At 39.5% G+C, this 23,025-nt stretch overlaps 1 protein-coding gene and 1 non-coding gene across 2 annotated transcripts in view; one reads left to right on the forward strand and one right to left on the reverse strand.

Moving 5' to 3' along the window:
• spock2 (SPARC (osteonectin), cwcv and kazal like domains proteoglycan 2) overlaps positions 1–18,819 on the reverse strand; it is a 38,854-nt gene extending 20,035 nt beyond the window's left edge. The window contains exons 1-2 of the mRNA XM_042336740.1: positions 18,539–18,819; positions 3,931–3,939 (exon numbers count right to left, since the gene is read on the reverse strand). Of these exons, the coding sequence (XP_042192674.1) occupies positions 3,931–3,939; positions 18,539–18,709 (180 nt within the window). The 5' untranslated portion in view covers positions 18,710–18,819. The remainder of the gene's footprint in view (positions 1–3,930; positions 3,940–18,538) is intronic.
• Positions 18,820–22,898: 4,079 nt separating this feature from the next.
• trnae-uuc lies at positions 22,899–22,970 on the forward strand. The gene has a single exon. It is a non-coding gene; the product is annotated as a tRNA-Glu (tRNA).
• Positions 22,971–23,025: the final 55 nt, after the last annotated feature.

Consider the following 23,025-nt stretch of genomic DNA (forward strand, 5'->3'; position numbering starts at 1 on the left):
CATAACAACAAGGTATTGTATTTCCTATATTTAGAGTGCCAAATGAATATCAATTGTCCTTTGAAGGAATGAATGTATGGCTTGGAACAACAATGTTTTGGGTTAGGTGCAGCACAGAGTAAAAAAGTAGCTTTTTACCAAAATCTCAATTCCTTCCCACTTCCTCCCACCCCTCAAAAAAAACATCCATTGAAATATAAATGTAACTGGTGCCCATGCCTTGTGAAACACCATCTTGCTAAATTGCAATGTTCAGATAAGAAACTGGTTGGGTGGACAGCCATAATCCAGAATGATTCAAGAAAGTGGAAAGAGAGTAAATAACTTATAAACAAGAGGGAATTTTGGGTTCCGCAACAGTCGTGTGTGTGTGTGTGTACATGTGCGGGGGGTTGGGGACACAGGAAATACACCAAGTAATTTCCAATTTATTATTCTTTTCACATATCTGTCCATACCTGCAGTTTGTGTGTGCACACCCACAACAATGAGCACTCATAAGTGGCCTCTAGAGATATGAGCTTGGTATCCCATACATATCTGCAGCCAATCTCGTTCTGTTAGAGGTGTGTACACAGGGACACATAGCCTTAGGTAAAATGTCTACTTGAGCTAGGTTGCATTTCCAGTACTGGTTTGATCGCTGTCGGCAAAGTGGATTGCCACTCCCTTACAGTATTTGGAATCAGTTTGTCTTGTGTTTTTGTGCTTACTGCCTCTGTCTATCTCCCTGATCATGCTTTCTGCATCAAGGTCCTCTCTTTGTGAGATGGGTGAGATGGATAATCTCCCCTGGTTTGATTGCACAACTCAGGTTCCAGAATCCTTTCTGTGCTTCTGTTGAGCCGTGGGATAAGATCGTTTACTCCCTGGGATCCCATGTAACCACATTCTAATCACATAATAAAGAGAATTTATCGTTTACAATCCTTTTTATGTAAAATTAGTTTTCTCTGGCACATATTCATAAATCTCCCTCATTCTCGTGTTCTGCAGGGATGTGAAGCTCCCAACCATTCTGCTGCAGATAACTGGTTCGATCTAATTTTTATCTATTTGTTTTTTTATTTTAAGTGCTAACTGGCATGAATACTGCATATAAAATGATACTTATATTGACTGTGACAGCGCAAGAATGTGAGTTGAGGGATTTATTGCTCCCACTTAACTGCTCTCACAGATGCTGTCCTCAGTTATTTTACTGACGAAAAATACAAAAGAAGGCAAGCAAAGTGCTGGAAATGCACAGCACATCATCAGAGACTGAAACTTAGTTCTCATGAAGGGTCACACCTAGAATATTGACACAGCTTTCTCTTTCAGATGCCGATCAACCTTTTGTGTCTGTTTCCAACATTTTCTGTATTTGATCCCATCAATTGTACTTCTTTAAAAATAAGAGAGGCTTCCTCCTTTTTCTGTTGCGTTTATCCCAGCAATGGCTGCCCAGCAGGATAATCCCAAGGTCACTAAAGTTATCTGGAAATGTGTACTAAGTGTAGCTGCACTGCACCACAACTGGCCTCCTGATAAGCCAGCTTGTGTTATCGTTTAGGAATGGGAACAATAGTTCTAAGAGGTTCCACAGGGTAATAATGGGAAAAGTACTGACTGATAAAGTATACCAAAGGGGTGTTTTAATGTGATTTAGAAGTGGCCTTTTGCCTCTGCGGCAAAGCAAACTATAACAGTAAATGTATATTTCTGAATTAACTGGCACAGATTAGTACAGTAACAAGATTTGTAAAGAGAGCTGTGATTCACGAATATGCAAAGTGTAGGAGCAATTCATATTTCTAGAAAAATATAGTCTGCCATTAGTCAAGATAATTGGGGTAGTTTGGTATTAAGAGATAAGTGTGGTCGATATTATACTGCTTTTGTTATTGTGGAGTCTGCTCCTGGGAAATTTAGTGCCGTAATTGGCTTAGTGTAGTTTTTTTCCTTAATGGACCCCTGGGCTAAAGTAGCTCATCTGAAAAGTGTGTTTATTGATCACTCTTGTGCTTGGAGAAGCCATGGACACCACAGAGAGACTAATTGATGGCCAACAGTGAAGTACAAGGAGGTAATTCAATTGAACGGATCTGATAACGTCATCAATCGTGAGTCCATGCACTCCTGATTAATGCCTTAAAGAAATACCCCAGGAAAAATTCCCCAATTAATACCCCTGAGTTTGAACACATCTCACTATACATCTCTTCTCAAAATCTGTAACATTCCCATCTACCAAGTCAGGGTGTTTATTACAGCAATGCCTATCCAAACAAGCTTGTTGCCACCCTCTGCCATTCTCTAATTTTGATTCAGCTCTTGGCACGTCATTAAAATTAAGTCTAATTGTAAAAGCTACTCTGACCTCCGAGCCAGAAGATACAGCCTTCCTTAGGAAATTGCTCTGTAAACCACGGTATCAAGATGTCAATGGGAAATATTACTAATTGTACTTGTTATTTTAGGTTTGTCCTGCATTTGTGGATCAGTTGCATATATATCGCACAAGACCTAATTTTGATGCTGTGTCGATTTCAGCTCATGGCATCAATGAGGATGCCACATAATGCCATCAAGCTCACTGCCAACAGAGACACCTGTTTAGCTGCCTGGAGTGAGCGCTGTGACTGCCACTGGTAACCAATGCAGGTGTGGTGGTGAAGTTCACTAGCAGCATGTAGCCTTAGTTAATTTTCCACAGAGTTCGTGGCGGCAGGTGGCAGTGTGTGGCTCAAGCTCAATAGGCCATTGACAAGTCAGGTGCACTGTCCACTGGAACGCTCTGAAAATCAGGGCAGGAAGGGATATCAATGGGAAAGGCCAGCTCTGATATTTGGTACAGTGGTAAAAAGAAACACAGCACAATTTAAAACACTGGTAAATGTAACCTTTCGTGTTTACATGTGAAATGTTCAATGATTGTATTTACCCTATGAATTTCATTTTGTAAGCCTTCCCTGCAGCATTAGTTTAAACTATAGCTGAGTGTGAATTTCCTTCCAATTTTCACTCTGCTGGGATGGGAGCAGATGGAGGAGGTGTTGTCAGCCTTAGATCAGGGACTTTACATATGGAGGTTTGCCTTGTGTGAGCATTATTTCAACACCAGCAGCATTCCTGGACCCACCTCAGTCACCTATAATCTGTGATCTAGTGTCCTCTGTTCAGTAAATGTATTCTTCTTCCAAATCCCACTTACATAACTAGTTGTTCCTCTGACTATGTGTGCTTTCTACCAGCTAACTTTGCACAGATTGGGATTGGAATTTGCAGCCTTTTGTTCTGCAAACTTCAACCTTAAGGCCTCCTGTTGTCACCACTATGTAATCATGGAAACTTTAAATAAGTATTTTGTAGTGCTGGTTTACATGGGATGCATGGGCATTTTTGACCCGGTTCCTAAACCTGCCCTAGTAAAAAAGGACAATTTTCCAAAGAGGTGGAAATATGTACCAATATTTAATTTCTGCTGAACTTAATATCGCTGTCATTATAAATATGAGTACATGGCACAAAGAGTGGAAAAAGGCTAAATGATTACCTTTAACAGCAAAAGGATTTGACACTGGTTTCAGCTAAGGTCCTCCACAATTGTGTTTAAGTTCAGAGCATTTCTCAAAATAGTTTCAATTAGAATGAAAAATAGATTCCAATACAGTATCCTTCAGTTACTGAGATGTAGCCATGTAACAGTGTGAGATTAGTTCACTTTCATTAATCAACTGTGTGGATTTGACTGGCACCATGGACTGCTTTCACCACTCACTCCCACACAGCTGATGAACAGACAAGGGCAACAATTAGCAAAAGGGATTTAGAATCAGGGCTGTACAAGATGGGGTTATTTGATGAAGTGCTTTGAATTTCTTTTAAAAAAAATCTGGAGTCATGCACCATTAAAATAGTCAATACTAAAGTAAAACTACCACTAACCTCCACCTCCTGCCACTCAGCACACGAGACAGGGAGAAAGCATGGGAAAGAAAAATTAAAAGAAAACAATTAGCACATTAGGGGGAAATACATGGCACAAAGCCCAAAGCTTTGCGAGACAATCTTTTTAATACAAACATGTGAACAGAATGAGAGCCAATCTCTTTAATAGAACCATGTGAACACAGAGCTGGTGACCATGGCAGACAATCCCTTTAAGAGACATGTGAGCTCTGCCTGAGTCCATGGCAGACAATCCCATTAATTTAAACATGTGAGAAAAATTACCAAATTATCATATCACAATTATTAGCAAATGTTTCCCCATCAAGCTGCACTGATCAGGTATCACAAACCCATAATACAACACACAAGAAGATCAAAGATATAACAAAAGGGAAAGAACAGAGAAATGGGATGAGAGTGGATAGCTGCAGTGGTGAGCGAGCACAGCACAAGTGTGATGGGCAGAATGTTCCTCCTACACTGAAATATTTGTTATTCTGCATTAAACTCGACTCTGATGACCCTTTTCCCCTCCCCCAGTTTACGGTTAAGCACTCCACTGACCTCCCTTTCTAGGCTAGCACACAAGTGGTATGGACATCTAGATGAGATAGCAGAGAACATTTTATACCACAGTCAAGAGAGGAAGGAAAATAAGAGCATAAAATATAATCAAATACTGGTAGTGAAACCACTTCACATAGTGCTAGGAGGTGCTGGGATTCAGTTCTCATAGTCAGCCTGCGTACCTTGGGGAGGTAGGAAGTGAAAACAGGTGCTTCCCCTGCAGGGAGATCATAGGAAGACTCATCTGTTTGAAACATTGACAGCATGTCAAACGATCCTGTAGGTGAAATGATAACTAACAGGAGGTATACACTGAATATATTACCACTGCAGTGAGTTAGCAAGTTACTGAGGAACTGACATAACCACTACCCATTCAGCAAAGATATAAAATATAATGCAGATGGTGCATTTCTGAGCAATCTATATCCTGAAACCCAATTATAATCCTACAGTGTCAACCACATAATGTCACCTCCTCAAGGTTCAATGCAATCACCATCTTTGTGGCACACTCACACACGTCATGAGGGCTCTTACTCAAACTTGGCCTGGTCATTGCAAAAACTAACAACAGGAGGCAGGGAGTTTGAGAGAGCAATTTCAATCTTTCTTCTGACTGAAATCACGTGAACTTGACTCTTGTGGATTTTGGTCTTGTGAGAAGTGTATTGACAGTGTTGCCACGTGATTCACTATCAACCATTATATTTGTGGCATAGGGCATAGTTGAGTTGCAAAATATTATTGACTCAACCATGAATATGCAATTGTCCAGCTTAGTCTGCCTGGCAGGGTGCTGGGTGTATGTTGAGGCCAGTGGTCGCACTGCTCTCCCAGTTGAAATCATCATAGACCAGGATTGCACTTTACAGCTGAGCCATTAAGGTGAAGCTTAAAAGATAGTTTATAAACAATAAGATTCAAGTCCTATTTCATGAATCTTTCATATGGTATGAATGAATGAAAGGGTCCTTATGAAATGATGATTGCTTAAAGCTTAGTTATATTGGACTTTCAAAAGTCATATTTCATTCCTGTCCTACCAGAAAAAAAACTCTTTACTTAAAATCCCTGAGATTAAATACTGTATTCCCATAAAATTGGTGCATGGACAATGCCTGTGTAAACATCACACTCCCAACAATTCAACCAGACAGTTGAACTGCAACAACATTGCAGTCAGTATTCAAAGGGCTGGAAAACAAATGCTCCTTTCAGGAAAGCCTGAGGAACGCCACCCTTTCCTGCAAGATTTCCTTCCACCATAGACAATCACAATGATCTTTCCCACTTAACCTGGAATGGGTTTTGTACCTTTGGAACTGGTACAACATTCAGAAACAAAGCAAGCACTTTTACCAAAGGGACACAGATCTTGAATAACCATCAAACACAGGAAAAAATAACTCTTGTTTTTGAGAAGGAAGATGAATGAATTTACAATTAATTCAGTTGAAAGCTTGATCAAATATTAAAAAACACTTTTACAAAGAAGACTTGAAAAAAGGGCCCAATTTCCTCTAATTAAAATAGTTCTAATTTCTAAACGGATTCCTTAACGGAATTAATATCACAGGCTGCTCCAGAAATACGTGATGTATTTTCAGTTACCGAAAGGTGTGTATTTGTGTGACCCAGATTTCTGATTAAAGAATGCTATTGAGAAATATTGCATTTTGTGAAATGTTCATGTCCAAAGCTCAGGGAAACATATAACCAAGCTTATAATCTTTCAATGGAATTATTTTGCCATTGAGTAAAGAATAAGAAACTCTGTAACAGGAAATTCGTCCTCAGTATCTCAAGTGTTGCCATGGTTACATCATTGGCTGTCTTCATCTAGCTGATTTTTCTTCTCATTTATTCCTTTCAATACTGAGTACTTTAATCCTTCTAATACTATTTTCATCATTTCTTCTAGTTTAAACATTTGCATCTCAGCCTTATCTTCCCTATTTGTTGATATTGTTATTCAATTCAAATTCTCGGTACTGTCCAAAAAGAATCCTAGGAAAAGCCTCACATTTTTCTTTCCTACATTCTCCTCACTTTTATCCTTCATCCAATATTCTTCCAGATGTTCGTTTAATTTTTCTTATCAATATTCTCACAATTATTCTGTTCAGTCTTTTACACATTATTTCTACTGCTCCTTGTTACTCCGATGTGAAAGGCGCTCTATAAATGGAATCTTGTTGTTGTTGTACTCATAACATACTTTCCATTTATTCTTCCCATTACTTCTTATAAGAGTTGCGGCATTCTTTCCTAATCTAGCGTGCGTTACTACTTAATCTTTCTCTATCAGTCCTTTATTGCATCCATTTTTGTATTCGCCTTATGAAACTCCCATTACTCTTTGAATAATTAATTCCTGTTCAATCTCCATTTATCCTACAAATATGTTCCTTGTTTTTCTGGCAACACTCTCACCGCTGGGGCATAAGGTTGAGATTCCAGCTCAAAGCCAGACACCCACTCCAGCGCAGCAATGGGGGAGTCCTGTATCGTCAGAGAAGCCATCTTTCAGGACAGTTCCTATCTGTCTGTTTTTCAGGTGTCTGTCAAGATCCCATGACAATATTCAAAAAAGGGAGAGTCTCCTTAGCAACAATCCTCTAGTTTCATCTCACGACTGTTATAAGACCTTGATGGAATAAATAGCTGTCGTGCTTCACTATAAAAACAGTGCACTTGACAGTGATTTCCTTTCAAGTGTTTTGAGCTGTTTGGCATGATAAGGAATGCAAATTCTTTCTACTTATTACATTTTTAATTAAATTTACTCAATATTCTTCTCATAACAATGTACCATAATTTGGTTTTCTCAAAGGTATTTTCCACATTTGAACCTTCCAGCACTTGTGTTAATTAATATTTTTTACTACTTCTTCCAAAGATCTTCACAGGTACTCCTTTAGATACTATACAATACAGTAACATGGTTCCATTATTATATCTTCCAAATATCTTCCAATTACTTATTTGATACTTTCCCATTATTCTCCATCAGTACTATCCCCTCTATTTCTATTGATATTTTCTTATCTCATCTCCCCATTATTTTTCCAAACTTCTCCCCTCTACTTCTGCCAAAATTCATCCCACTGCTCTAGTCAATACTCTCTTATTACTATTGCCAATACCATTTCTCCTTTACTCAATCCAATACATTTTTATTTCTTCTAATAGCCTTTCAAAATTCATTCAAATAGATGGAAGAGCTTTTATTTTGACATCACCAATAATGGGGAGGGAGGGGGGGGTAGTCTTGCAACCAGTGTTAGGTTTATCTTAGGTCCATATGTAAAGGATGTTTGACATTGCACATTAAACTCTTATTTATCAACGGCTGGGATATTAGGTCTGTTGCAATGTTTTTTTCTCCACATAATGACTGCTTGAATCCAGTTTTGGACTCTTGAAAATTCAACAAGGGAATCTGAAATGACACCTTGTTTAAGAATTATACATTTAACAGTGCTTTAGCACATTTTTGTTTTCCTTTGGGAAACATTTGATCCAAGCACCTTGCAATAAAATTAGTATGACATGATAATGCTCGTGTTGTTTGTGACTGCTGCTGTGATTTTTGTGAGTTTGATTACATTTCCCAATTGGAAAATCTGTGAACGGATGCATCTGCTTGGTAGAGCTACAAACTAAACTACGAAAGAGATGCTGATGTGCTTTCTGAACGCACTGCACACCAGTTGACCGGAAAGGAAACCAGAATGAAGAAGTAATTGACTGGTCATTCATGTCCTCAACAGAGGAGGTCAGGAATCTTCCCCCAAAAGCAGAGAAAGAAAATCAGTAGCTGATGAAATCCAAGTCATATCCAATGCACTCTCAGCAATCAGATGGAGAGAAGCACAGGCAATTATTGAGAATTATGGCTCTCCAGTTCTCTCAAGCATCGGCTTAGGGGAACCAGAAAGGTTGAGAAAACATAAAATCAGAACAAAACATGGGCGTGAGTACCTACAGTGCAGCTAATATATTTTTAGAGTTTATCCTGTTAAAACCATTAAAGAAGGATTGAACCAAACCAGCCAAGCCAGGGTTCAAACTAAAATCCCACTGCTCAGATCTTCTCTGCCATTTCCTCCAGGTTACCTATTTCCAGCTTCCAGGTTGTTGCTATGCAGATGGGATTTTTCCAGCTCACAAGAGATGACCTTGCAAGGTGAGGAAATTCCATATGGGGCACATGGCAATGACTACAGACTTCCTGTCACACATCATATCTCTGAGATGAAGCAAAAAATACCAGATGCAGAAAAGTGTTAATTATACTTATACATTTTTCAATGCTGTATGTCTTCCACCCAAAGTTATTAAATCCAAAGTATATGGGAGGAGTATACTGGAAAATAAGATTCAACCAGTTACAAGGAAGCAACCCAAGTATATTATAGCCTGACAATTATAATAATAAAGATCAGCTGCGTCATTTTAGTTATCAGATTTCAACAGAATTCTTTTGAGGTTAAGCAAGAGCATCTACATGTATCCACATGTAACTGGGATCTGGAAGGATGATGTAAGGTGCAGTGCGGAAACATGAATGTGCCTCAAACAGCACTTCCAAAATGAAGACAATTAATTAAAAAAAAAGTAATCTGAATTCCCCTTCGGGTTGAGAGGTGCAATGACGCACAGCCTTTCTCATGAAGGTGCTGATAGTCACTACAAGACTTGCCCCATTAACACTGAAATGCTTATGGAATCGGAAATAATGAAACATTGGACTATTAGTACATCAAACAGCATGTTTTTAGTCATATGATATTTAGTGATTAGTGCTCTGTACTGTTTGTTTTAAACAGAAATATTATTAATTATAAACTGCGCTGGAAAGGATGTTTAGGGGATAATTAGAAACATGGGGCTGTGATAAGCAAGATTGAGTTCTGTTATCTCACAATCCATACCTTTTCTACAGAAAAATAATCTGATTTCAAGTTAGCAGAATTTTTAAACAACTACTTTACATTTTCCATTCCTCATCTCTTTCTCGAAATCATGGTTGGAAAGTGTGTGTGGTGCGTGTACATGTGGAGTGTATATGTGCGTGTGTGAATAATATTGAGCGAGATCTGGTTTTGGCTGTGATGCTCTACCAGTTGAACAGTCTGCCAAACACTGTCTGACTAGCCTCACAAGTGAAGAATAGCCACTTGGGTAGGTACTGGAGGGATGCCAGCAATGACAGAAACATGATTCACTAACTTCAAGGGTTGGAGGTGGGGGACATTCCTGTGTTTCCTTCCTATCAGATGTTGCACCTAACAGGCCTGGCTTAGAACTGACCAATCAATCATTTGAGTCAGGGAAACAGAAATACATATCTCAGCACTTATTCCTCTTTACACATTCTAAACCTTTTCACTTATGTAAAGGACGTTCATGCTCCCATTACTTCTTCTGTACATACCCATTGCAGTCCTATTCACACTACTGTATACACAGCACACAATGTACTCTGTTATAGATATGGCATCAGAAAGTTGCTCTTTGTATGACCAAGTGTTCTGAAGAGATCATGTTCAAACAGTATCTCTTCAGAATACTTTGTCATTCAAAGAGCAATTTTCTAATGTTACGTCAATGAGCAGGATCCAACAATGTACAGTATTCACAAACTCTCCAGCTCAGCCTTATTTCCAGACACTCATCCAACACTTCATTTCAGCATTGTTCTTACATATTTCCAATCCAACACTTCCCGTCTAATCACCTCAGTCTCTCCCTGTGTACTCCTGTAGTTTGTTTCTATGGTACTAGTAGATACCAGTGCAAGATCCATCTCTTTGACCGTGCTTTTGGTCATCTTTCCCCTCTCCACCACTTCAGGTTCCACCACATCAGGTCCCACCCCCAGCTCAGGTGCCAAGCCAGGTCTGTTAAGTGCATTGGTATGACTGTTCGAAGTGAAAGACACCATAAAAATATATTTTTTAATTGTATTGTAAGCATGGGAATATTTTTCAACTCTATCACTTTCATTGTATCGAGTTATTCTTCTATTTTTCTGGAATATCTTAATTATTTTCAGATGCCACACAATCACATCAAATTCAAAATCCTCAGGTTTGATAATGAGCAAAGATGTTGGTGTTAAAACATTCACTGTGATGTGAAAAACTTTGTAAATAAATTGCTCACTGACACAGATAATGCTCAAACAGCATCTCTTCAGAACACTTTGGCATACAAAGAGCAAGTTTCTGATGCAATGTCTATGAGCGGGATCCAGCAATGTCCAATATTCACAAACTATCCAACTTAGCCTTATTTCCAGGTCCCTTGAGGAACTTTGAATTTAAACTCCCCCTTCCTTCCACGATTAAAAAATCTTTTTGTGTTATAATAATCCTAGCATTTGATATAGCGCTTTTCACGTCTTCTAGACGTCTCAAAGTGCTTCACAGAATATACTGTAAAGTGAATTGACTATATATTTGTGGGCGAACGCGGCAGCCAATTGCGTACAGCAGTGTCCCACAAACAGTCGTAGATTGAAAATAACCAATTTATTATCGTTTTGTTTTGGAGGGATTATTAGGAGGGATATCGTGACGTCCTGTAGCTCAGTGGTTAGAGCACTTGCTTTGCAAGCGAGAGACCTGAGTTCAATTCCAGGCAGGGCGAAACCTTGGGCAAGTTTCCTTACTCCACACGCCTAATAGTAATCCCTCCAAAATCCAAAACAATAATAAAATTGGTCATTTTCAATCTACTAGTCGTAGATTGTGGGACATTGCTGTGCGCAATTGGCTGCCGCGTTCGCCCACAAATATACAGTCAATTCATTTTACAGTGTGTTCTGTGAAGCGCTTTGGGACGTCCTCCCCACGTGTAAAGCGCTATATCAAATGCAAGGATTATTATTATTATTATTATTAGGCGTGTGGTGTAAGGAAACTTGCCCAAGGTTTCACCCTGCCTGGAATTGAACTCAGGTCTCTCGCTTGCAAACTGAGTGCTCTAACCACTGAGTTACCCTCAACAATAGATCTGTTCCCAGATAAAGCTCTCCAGCCTGAAAAAGAATTCTCTTGTACCTCTATAGCTTGCACGCAACACTGTTCGATGACCCAAAATTTCGTTTTCACTCTCTCTCTCCGCCATCAAAATCTGACTTCAATTTGCGACTCATTTTATTTTAAATACAAGTCAACACTAGCAAGCATTAGGAACACAATACTCTGAGATATGCAGCAGTGCCCTATCCACGATTGCCTTGCAGCTCTGCTGCCAGTGTTTTATTCCCAGGAAAATATGTATAGAAAAAAAATTAGTAATGTTCAGGTACAACCTGAAGGGATGAGACTTTAATTTTTATGCACTTTTCTTGTTCAGCAGCTTATCCACCCCTCCCCACCCTCTTCTCAATCCTAAATCTAGAATGAACAAATACTGTAGGTAACCATAGCAAATATTATCAGTTTAGTGCGATCACAAATGATGCTACTGGCTTCATCCATTGGGCCACACTGCCCGCAATGTCCGATATTGTACTCTCTTGTACAGTCAGGAAGAGCCGATGAGTCATATCACAGTGTTTCTGTGACAGGATGGAAGGATGAAGCCTACTGGGCAGGGGAGAAGGAAACACCTGTGCATTTATCATAACTGCTCATCAAATTATTGAACCCTGGCTGCAGCACTGTAAATCATTTAGAATATCACCATTTGAAACTTTGGATTTAAACTCTGCCTCCCTTCCATGATTAAAAAATATCTTTTTGGGTTCCCCTCAGCAATATATCTGTTCCCAGATAAAGCTCTCCAGCCTGAAAGAGAGTTCTCTTGTACTGGCCTCTCTAGAATGCACGCAACACTGTTCGATGACCCAAAATTTCGCTTTCACTTTCTCTCTCTGCCATCAAAATCTGACTTCAATTTGCGACTCATTTTATTTGAAATGTAAGTCAGCACTAGTGGAAAACAGTCCTGCCTCGGGGTTCAGTATTTTTCTAGCACCAGTTCAAAAACATGTGCGAGTATGGCCAGAAATACTTGTCCGAAGATTGATGATCAGAAATCTCTTCATTCCTTTCTCGTTCATACCAACAGAATCATTGAATTCATTACCTTCCCTACCTAGAGTTAACTCTTTCTGTGAACTTTAAGCAACATAATGTATCTAACTTATAATAATTGTATACAATGTATCCAATAATAATAATAGTAATAATAATGCTTATTATACATCTGATATAGGTCCTTATCACATCATCAAGACATCACAAGAATTACTCTAAAGTGCAGTGACTAATTGTACAGAAACATGGGCAGCAATATCCTATAAAACAGTCATAAAGGGAGTAACAAATTTTATCTTTGAGATTGTCGGTCAGGATACCAGGAGACAATCCATTCACTTCTTGAATAGTGCTATAGGAACTTTAATGTCCATCTGAACTGGCAGGCAGGACCTCAGTTTAATATTTCATCCGAAGGACAACACTTCTGATGGAACATCATTCCCTCAGTACTGTACTGGAGTGTGAGGCTAAACTGTATGAGTTCAAAATCCTCAAGTGGAGCTTGAACTCACAACATTCCAACTCAGAGGTGAGAATGCTACCAACTAAACCAGGTTGACACCTGAACATGTAACAGATATCAAGATTAACAAGTGCACAAGTGCAAACTTGCCTCATGTGTATATCCAATGACTCAGGATAGGGAGGACATAAGCAAATTTGTTTTTCCAAAGAAACAATATGAGTGCTTAGTGTTGATGTTTATCCATGTGATTACTGTGTCATTATACTGCCAACACAAACTCAAATGCTAAACCAGATTATGGCACCGGGCTTTTATCGTATATCGAACAACTGTGTATTCACATTCCCTCCCTAATGAATAACACAGGACCTTTAAAGCGACTTGGCTCACTGGTAATGAAAATTGAAAATTTATGCAGGCAAAAGTCTATTTAATTAAATTTCCTGCAGCAACATTACATACAATTAGGTTTAAGCACTAATGTAGTTCACCATGGGCAATTAGCTATTGTGTGAAATCCTTCTGCTGTATTCTAACTAAGGTCACAAGAGTCTGACTCAACACTAGATATTATTACACAAGCAGTCTGCCAGATTCGGTGCAACATGAATGCATTGACTTTGACGAGATGTACAGCTCAACCAGGACAACATTTGTCTCAGTCAAGTTCTTCTGCAAAAGCATGAATATATTCCAGAGAAAGGAGAAGAACCGATGCATGAAAAATGTCAAATTCTGAATTATGTTGTATTATCTTATTAATAAATTCTGTTACCTATATGAGGGGAGATTCCTCTGGGCTGAGAGGGCAGCCTGCAACCAGGCTTCTGCCAATATTGCTCTTAACCCAGTGGAAGTTGGAGATGTTCTCAAGATCACTCCCCCTCCATGGCTTGCCTGAGATCAGGATCCACTTCAGTCATCTTTCCAAACTCATTGGTACTGTATTTCATAAAGATGCTATCTCTCTCTCTCTCCCCCTCATTCCAACAGTAAAATTTCTGTGTATAGCTAGAAATTATTATTAGTTAAATCATACAAAGCAGCATTCTAAAATGAGAACATGAGACTAGAATTGTACGTTCAGATCTAGTAGGCACTAATTGCAAATAAAAACAGGATAGATTAGTATATCAATGTGGCAAAGATCAGGCAACATATACTTAAGTGAAAAGAGAGATCTACAGGGAAGAGAACCCCAATCAAAAGCAATTCCTCCACATTCATATTACCGGTATTCTGTGATGGAGCCAACGAGAGGAGTTCCCAAGATGCTCAACAAATCCAAAGGTGAATCAGCCTTGAGAAAGTTTGAGGGAAATAATCCAAATACTCAAGGTCATTCAGCAGAGAACCTTGACTGTCGGTCTCCAAAAAGCACTCATGTAGGGTGTAAGCCTATTTGGAAACCTATTTAATGAAATTTTTCATCCTAATTCAGAACTGTTGTCCTTTTTTTTGCAGTTTTTTCCCTTCCTCCTTCATTCACTTCAGGTGTTTTTTAAATATAAAAAATAAATAAGTGGAGCAGCATATTCCCTGGGCACAACAGCCTCTCTGTTCATTGCAGTACAGGTGCCACAACAGTGGACCTCAGGGTATGTCTATGTAACCAGTTACCAGGGTAATGGGTTATGCAATTGGTTGGAAACAGCAGCCTCAGCTGCATCGTGGCTCAGTTCCAAGATGGTAACTGCACAAAATACACTTCTGTTAGAATTTTTTTAAAGACTAATACTAAGGCACATTGTTACAAAAGAGTATTTTTGGTGGCGATGATGACATTGCCAATACATCTGCTGACATGAAAGGACACTGGGACATGGGATGATATTTTTGGTTCCTCTCGCTCTGAGTTGCCAATTTTAACTATTTGACATATGGAAGTGATACATGAGAGCCAAATCACTTCCTAACAGAGAGGGAGGGTTAATCTGAAGGAGAGTAAATCTCTAAACCAGCCATTAGTTACAGTTACAGGGCGGACGCCTCAGGATACAACCAGAAGGCAGAATGAGAAGAATGAGAAGACAAATGGCAACCCAATGTAACACCTGTCTTCCTGCAAATAAATAAAAACATGAACGCTGAATCCCTGCAGGATAATTTCTCAATGCTATTGAGTGGCTGAGTGGAGTCCAGGCACGACCCTATGAGGGACACTGAACTCACACAACTCCAACTGCCCTATTGGTAGATGAGGATATCACCTGCTAACCCTCTCACCCAAGGATCACTTCATGGGATGGTTAGGAGTTAAATCAGATACATCATGCACGGCTCACATAGCCCTCCCACTCTGCAATTCCTGAAACCCCAAATTCCACCCAAGGATAGAAACAGATTGTTTATGAGATTCGGTCTTGTTAAAGTTGTTGAAAGCTAAGCTAACTGCGAACATCTGACCTATAAGTTACCATCTTCACTTTTAACAACAACAATTATATTTGTATAGCACCTTTCATGTTGGGAAGTCATCCCAAGGTGCTGGAGAGTCAGCAATTTGGATAGATATTATAAGGCACTGTAGCAGGGCGAAACCTTAGGCAAGTTTCCTTACTCCACATGCCTGATAATAATCCCTCAAGAAAAAAAATAATAATAAATTGGTCACTTCAATCCATGACTGTTTGTGGGACACTGCTGTGCACAATTGGCTGCCGCGTTTTGCCCACAAATATACAGTCAATTCATTTTACAGTATAGTCTGTGAAGCGCTTTGAGACATCTAGAAGACGTGAAAAGCGCTGTATCATATGCAAGGATTATTATCAAATGCAAGGATTATTATTATTATATTATTATTACTATTTACTACTGTTATTTATTATTGTATCTTTACTGTTCCTGAGAATGACTGCTCTGAATATCTCTGTCACAATGATTTGTAAAAATGAACAATCCTGGCCCACCTGCACTAACCTGATCACACAGTGAACATCACTTCAGATATGTCATTAAGAGCATTGGAAGACCCTCAGATCCATTCATAAAGCCATAAGTTGCTGGTCGCTCAGCGAGTCTAGAGCACAAAACTCTTTGTCCTACAGAATATAGGTTTTGAGTGTAATTTCAGAAGTGGTTGAGGAAGAAAAACTACATCAATGAGGCAATCCTGCTTCTTAAACACGCTGCACCACTGGAGCTGTCAGCACAACAGCTGAGTGACCGTCCCACAGCTCCATTCTCCCTAATGTTACTAATTCTTTCATCTTATTTATAAAATCACACAATAGAGCTGTAGAATTTTACAGTACAGAAGCAAACCATTTGGTCCATTATGGTATTCTGTAATAGCATTTAGTCAACATTTTGGGACGTCCTCCCAGCTTGAAGGGCACTATACAAATGTAATTTGTTGTTGTTGTTAGTCCCAATCTCCTGCCCTTTCCCTCCACCCTTTGAACATGTTCCTTTTTGAATATTTCTCTAGTTCTCTTTTGGAAGCTAATATGGGTTCTGCTTCAGCCACTAATGCAGGACATTCTATATCCTCATGGTCCTCTGTGTAAACATATTATCCTCAGGTCTCTCTTTGGGAATGACCTTAAAATAAAATGTAAACTTCTTTGGCAAATATGATCAAGTCTGTAGGTTAATATTAATCTGGAGAACATTTTTTCACAGAGGCTTGTGGGAATGAGGAACACTCTTGCTCCAGAGAGTCACAGGTGCAGAATGAGTGATGGTGTTTGAAAGGGAGATAGATATGCACTTTGGAAGTAATGGTATTAAGGGATATGGAGAAAAGGCGGATAAATAGGATTAAGAAGATAAAGAGCTGTCAAGAGCTATTAAAATACAGAGTAAGCTCAATGGTCTGATTGGCCTACAGCTATTCCTATTGTCCTGTTGCTAAATTTCTATGGTCCTGAATTATGAAATTCCTGGAAAATCAGTAATAATCTTGTCTGAACACACAGGTGAAGATCTATATATTCACCTGCACTCAGTCTACTATGTATGACTGTGGAGTGAGGGGGAGTTGGTTAAGCCGGGAAAGGGTATTGTCACTAAAGAACAATGTTGGGAAATGTTGCACACAGAATGACATCACCTGCACCGTGATGATGTCAGTCGTATTACCGAGGGCATCTCCGCAGCGTTAACGTAAAGCCTGAGTGTGGTTCTGCAGAAACTGCATCCTGAACATTCTCATGATAATGGATGTCATGTCTGCAGCATCATGGCCTTTCCCTGCAGCCAATAGGGCAGCTCTCAGGAGAGGGCTGTTCCCACATATTCCAAGATGTAAAGCTTCCTGAGAGTGGTCCATATCCCCGTTTATTTAAAAAAAAATGATCAGGCAAGAAACACCCACCTTTCCAGGCTGATAAAATATCATGACAACTATTTAATAGTCAGCTATGCAGATGACCTACATAATTCACTTCTGGCTCTTGAAATGTGATGTCATCCGCTCCCCATTAATTAAAATGAATCAATACATACAGGAGAAACAAAGTTTAATAAATCTGGCAGCGTTACTTGATCACAATTAAGCCTTCAGCTTTTTTCTGTGTGTGGGTGGGGGGAGAGTTGTGGGGGTGGGGGGGACAAGTGGGTAACAGAGAAAGATTGAACTCTGGTTACTGTTGAGTCTCTGCGACGCCCTTCAGGGTGGGACAGTACAGATTGATCCCTGACATGAGGCTGATGTTGATCTCTGGGATAAAAGAGACAATGATGTTTTTGTGTGTGTTTGTGTGTGTGATTTCCCTGAGGATTCTCTGCTGAAGCAAACTCACAGAAGAGAAGCCACCCTCCCTCCAAATTACAGCGTTATCACAGCACACAAACGTACAAAAAGAAATTCTCAGCTCTAGAACATTTCTCCTTTACCTTTCCCCCACCATCTCAGGTGATGCAATGGCTAACTTCAAATAAGGAATCAAAATTGGGTTGAAACTCCCTGCAATTTTTCCATAATAGCAGGAGGCAGACCTGATATATATATATATATATGTATATATATATATTGCACACACATTTAAAAATCGATTAAAAATCACCAAAGGATGATACATTTTTGTTAAAAAAAGGGGAGTGGGGGAGAAAAAACGCCCCAAGTCTTCTTTCCATCATGAGAGGGGACATTTCAGAACGTTTATTGCAATTTACCAGGACCGACAGCAGGTGAATTCATAGCACAAGACGGTGAGAGGAAAGGCACACGCAGTTCTTATTCGTGTGTAACACATGCAATTGCAGCACCAAATCTCTCTCCTGATCATTTCATCCAAATCCATGAGATGAAAACTGGTGCTATTTCAATCATTATTCTCTGGTTGCCTTGTAACTCCATCTCTGTATCTTGCTCTCTCTCTCTCTCTCTCTTATCTCTCTCTCTCCATCTCTCTCTTTGCAATCAATATCTTCCATCGGAAACAATAAGTTTCAATTCTTTTAAAATGTAATAACTAGAAAAAAAAGAGATGCATCTCAATACACACACACACACATCACACACACACATATATATATATACATATATATATTGAGAACTCACATCTCTGAATCGGTTCCAGTCTTTGATCTGCTGACTGTACTGGGAGACGGTGGACAGCCATTGCTCATCCTCCAGGAAATTGCCGTTATTTCCCCCTTTAACAGGATCGCCATCCGCCACCGCCACTGCCATCAGCAGAGGCATAAGGAACAGACTCAATGGCTTCATCATCTCTCCGGGGCTGCAGCGCTGCGGCTTCTCCCGCAGATTTGGCTTTGCAAATGCGAGGCGCTTCTACTTACAGCAACTCTGCCCCCTCTCCCCCCCTCCTCTCCCCCCTCCCTCTCACTAATCTGAGCCTGAGTCTGTGTGAGGCTGCGCCGGAGCCACACACATCACATCACCTCTCCCTCTCCCTCTCCCTCGTGCATTTAAAGGTGTGTGAAAATGGGGCTTTTGAATTTCCGACTTGATTGAGTGAAACCCACTCTGGCGCATTAAAGTCAGAGGTTACCAGAGCCTAAGGATGGGATTTCAGGTAAGGGAGCAAACACAGAGGGACAAGTCAGTCAAGTCCATGGTGCCAGTCAGTTTCATCCCCTTAAGGTTACCAAGACAGGCAAACCTCCTCCTTTAAAATTGTGAATAAGCTTGGATGCATTTCAGAAGACACATCATTGATTGTTCAGCAACACCAACCAAGTCTCTGTCTGGGATGGAAATGAGTTGATGGCCTTGGGGAGGATACATGCTATTAGTTAACGTTGTCATTTTCTAGTCGCTATTTTGATTTATTTTCTCTCTCTCTCTCTCTCTCTCTCTCTTCGAGCTGCAAATATCTCTGTACAATGTCTTCACGATGTCTTTCTGCCCCAACCTTCAGCAGGGAGGCTGTGAATCCTGCTCTAGGGCGTCTGCTGATGTTGCACTTGAAATGCCCATCAGTGTGGCTCAGGGACACCTCTCTCACTGGCCTTTCCTCCCCAGGGTGAGGAGAGAGATGGTTGGCTTCTGCGGAGGAGCTGAGCAGAGGGATGAGAGTTGCACAATAAAAAAAATATGCCTTCATTGGTAAATCAATAGTGAAAAAAAAAGTAATGTGTTTTAACTGGAATAGAGTGGTTAAGTAACACTGATCGGAGATAAGGCGTATTTTTTCCCTTTTCAAGGATCTGTGCGCATTAATTTGCCATGATGGGGGGGTGGGGGGGGGGAGAGAAGAGTGACAAGTGCATAAAGATAATCATCACTATTGCACCACAAAGGTTTTGGCAGGTGGTGAGCTGAGCAGAATGGAGCTGCATGTGGCCATCCACCTGAAACCTGACCCCGTGTTTCTTGGGTATCGCTTGGGATAGCAACTAACATAATATGTTCACATTCATATCTGCTGTATCACGTTGGCTACTCTGGAGACAGGATGGAGGGCATTGGGGGACGTTATTGGCCAAAGCTTTGATTCCCCAATTGACAATACAATACCCGAAGAATTACATTGATGAGGAAGGAGAATTTGTTAAATTTAGGTTTCCGTTTACCATTAAGCGCGCAGATCTTTTAAGGGAATCTAACATACGGATTGAATTCCCTAAACCGAACTGGTTCATTAGACAAGTCTGACCAAGAGTGAACTTGCAGAAGCTGTGAGGGGTTTGGAACTCCCAGATCTGTGTGGAGATTTTGCTGCAACATCATCAGCCCAGAACCCTGAGGCTATGGGTACATTTCCCCAGCTATCCATTCTGATGGAACTCACTTAGGGCAGTTACACTCTATGCTTTTGCTACTAATTTAAAATAGAAGATTATCACACTGCAGGTTTAGATGCCAGTGGGCTTAGAAAGTAACTAGAAACAAATGGAAAGTCGAACAGTTCTACAGTTTGAGGAACGATGAGACAGTTCATGGGTAGCTCTGTGTGATTCAACCAAAAGTGTTTTGAGTGAGTTTGGCTGCTGAGCCAGTCTGGTGCATTGAGATTAAAAATGAAAGGGGTGTGTGTGTGGGGGGGGGGGGGGGAGGTTGTCTAAAAGAACTTTGATTATTATGGGTTAACCGCAAGTTGATACACTGCATTAAGTAGAAAGAAATTGACTTGTTGATGTATTTATGGAAAAAAAATCCAACTCTTCCTATCCCTTATATAATAAAAATAGAAAGTGATACACTCGAAACATGACTGAGTAAACATTATAAGATGCGAGTATTGGATTGAAACCTTTGCTGATGTGCATCTTTATTGGCAGTGATGTGGTCTTCAATGTGCATCAGAATACTGATCGTGTCTTCCCAGTCAATTTTTACTGAGTCCAGATTTTTTGTTGTTGTTATGGTTTATTTCTTGACTATAAATGCTGTTCTTTTGTGTTGTCAGGAGAAGGAAATCGCATACTTCAGTACATGATTATTTGCTTGAGTATGGGTCTATGCTTATTTTACTGAGTGAACCGTACGTTTCTGCTCTGCTACTACACTGATTGAAGAAATCCAATATTCGGCAGTCAGGTGGCAGAGAATATGGAATAAATCAGCAGCTATGTATCTTTGTATAATTCCACATAACAAGGCATTATGGCAACAATTATTTTGAGTGTGCATTTCTCCTCTGATCTGGATTACTTATGTGGAACCAATTTCCTAACAGTAGTAAAATAAAGAAAGGCGTATCTGTTAAATGGCATGGCAAAATCTTAAGATTGGGAAGAAAAGCCGCCAATTATTACACAAATCATTGCTTTGTTGAATTCTGATGAATACCAAACCTTTTTGCCAAGACACATTATATATTCTTGGCTCACAATTATACTTGGATCAGGATTTCTGTAAACTCCAGCTAAAATTGGTCAATTAACAAATCTTTGTAACACAGGCTACTTAGCATTCATTTAGAAATTTATTTCAGACAAACCCAGAAAAACACATAACAAAAGCATACATTTTCCCCAAATGTGATTAGAATTCTAATGTGCTATTGTCTCTGGAAAATTGGCAGTGGACTGACTTCATTTAGTGTACTGAGTATTAAAGGAGAACAGTACTGCGGAGTATAATGTGAGAACCACCATCAATGTGAAGTACTTGATATTTTATGTATCGTACACCTCTTGGTGTGATGGATAATGTACCATTGGAGAAAAATCCTTAATTGAGTGTCTCCTCTGTAGAGCCTGACATATATGAAATAGAAGAATCCTATTGATGTCAGATAGCGAGATGCATGTAGCCCTTTTGCTCTGTATATTGGTATATAATGAATCCTTTTACTGTATCAAAATTACAAGTGCCCTGGGTGCTTATTATATTTTTCCCAATGGAGTGAATCTAAAGCAATGTAACATATTGCTATTCAATCCAATGTGAATGAATTGGAAGTTGTTTTGGTACACTGGAATTCCTGTAATGAATGTTAATGGGATGTGCTTTAACACTGGATTTCTATGCAACAGGTTTGAATGGCAGATCTTTGGTAACTTGGAAATATTTCCCATGAATGAATTGGATATGATTTAGTACTTGAGATATTTTGCTTGCATCAGATCTGTATAAATGAAGCTGACTGCAAGGTTCCATTGAAGAGAGTTGTCACATGTTTATCAAATTAATAATATTGAAAACCTTTCCAACCAGGGGATGCCAATATCCTGCAGATAAAGCAACTTTAACATCTGCTTTTTCACACTTTGGCAGTTTAAAATTTGGGATATGCAGTCATGAATTCACAATCCCATAATTCATAATTTGAAAGTACTGGTGACAGAACAAAAACAACTAAAATTGTAACAGCAATACCTTAATGATAGTGCTGGTATTGTGGATGAAATAACTCATCTGTAGGTATTTGGTACTAGAAAATCACTTCAAAGATTGAAGTGGCTAGGTTTGCAATATAACCAGACTTCAGAAGGTTAAAAATCTGGGAAAGGTGAAGTTTAAGTAAAAACAGAAGGGGGGAGAAAGAATGAGTAAAATAATACAATTAGAGAAAAGGGAAAAGACAATATGCAAACAAGTATTGTTCTTTTTTTAATTCAAAATTCACCCATTATCTTTGTTATATTTGCAAATTTACACAAGATTGCATGGATGCACTGAAAAGAATCCTCTGGAGTATATCACTTAAATTAATCTGGAGATGTCACACTACATAAATAAATACATGTGGGAGAAGGGATTGGAGGCGGTGGAGGTTTGTGTGGTGTATAAGTACCAGCAAGGACTGGTTCGAACGAATGGCTTGTTTCTGTACTGTTTTATGTAATTTTTAAATCACTGGATATTATGCTTTTGTGGAATATACTACTTATTGCTTCCACCCACCTCACAGAATAATTAGGCAACTGCCAACAGAACATCTTAATATAGATTTCAGTATGTGGGAAGACACTAATGGAAGCAACACTTAATTCCACAACTATATTGGAGTCCTGTTGCTCAGTGGTTAGAGCACTCACTTTTCAAGTGAGAGACCTGGGTTCGATTCCCGGCAGGGTGAAACCCTGGGCAAGTTTCCTTACTCCACACACCTGATAATAATCCCTCAAGAAAAA

The sequence above is a fragment of the Callorhinchus milii genome, unplaced genomic scaffold (genome assembly GCF_018977255.1).
Source record: "Callorhinchus milii isolate IMCB2004 unplaced genomic scaffold, IMCB_Cmil_1.0 Scaffold7, whole genome shotgun sequence".
Lineage (NCBI taxonomy): Eukaryota > Metazoa > Chordata > Chondrichthyes > Chimaeriformes > Callorhinchidae > Callorhinchus > Callorhinchus milii.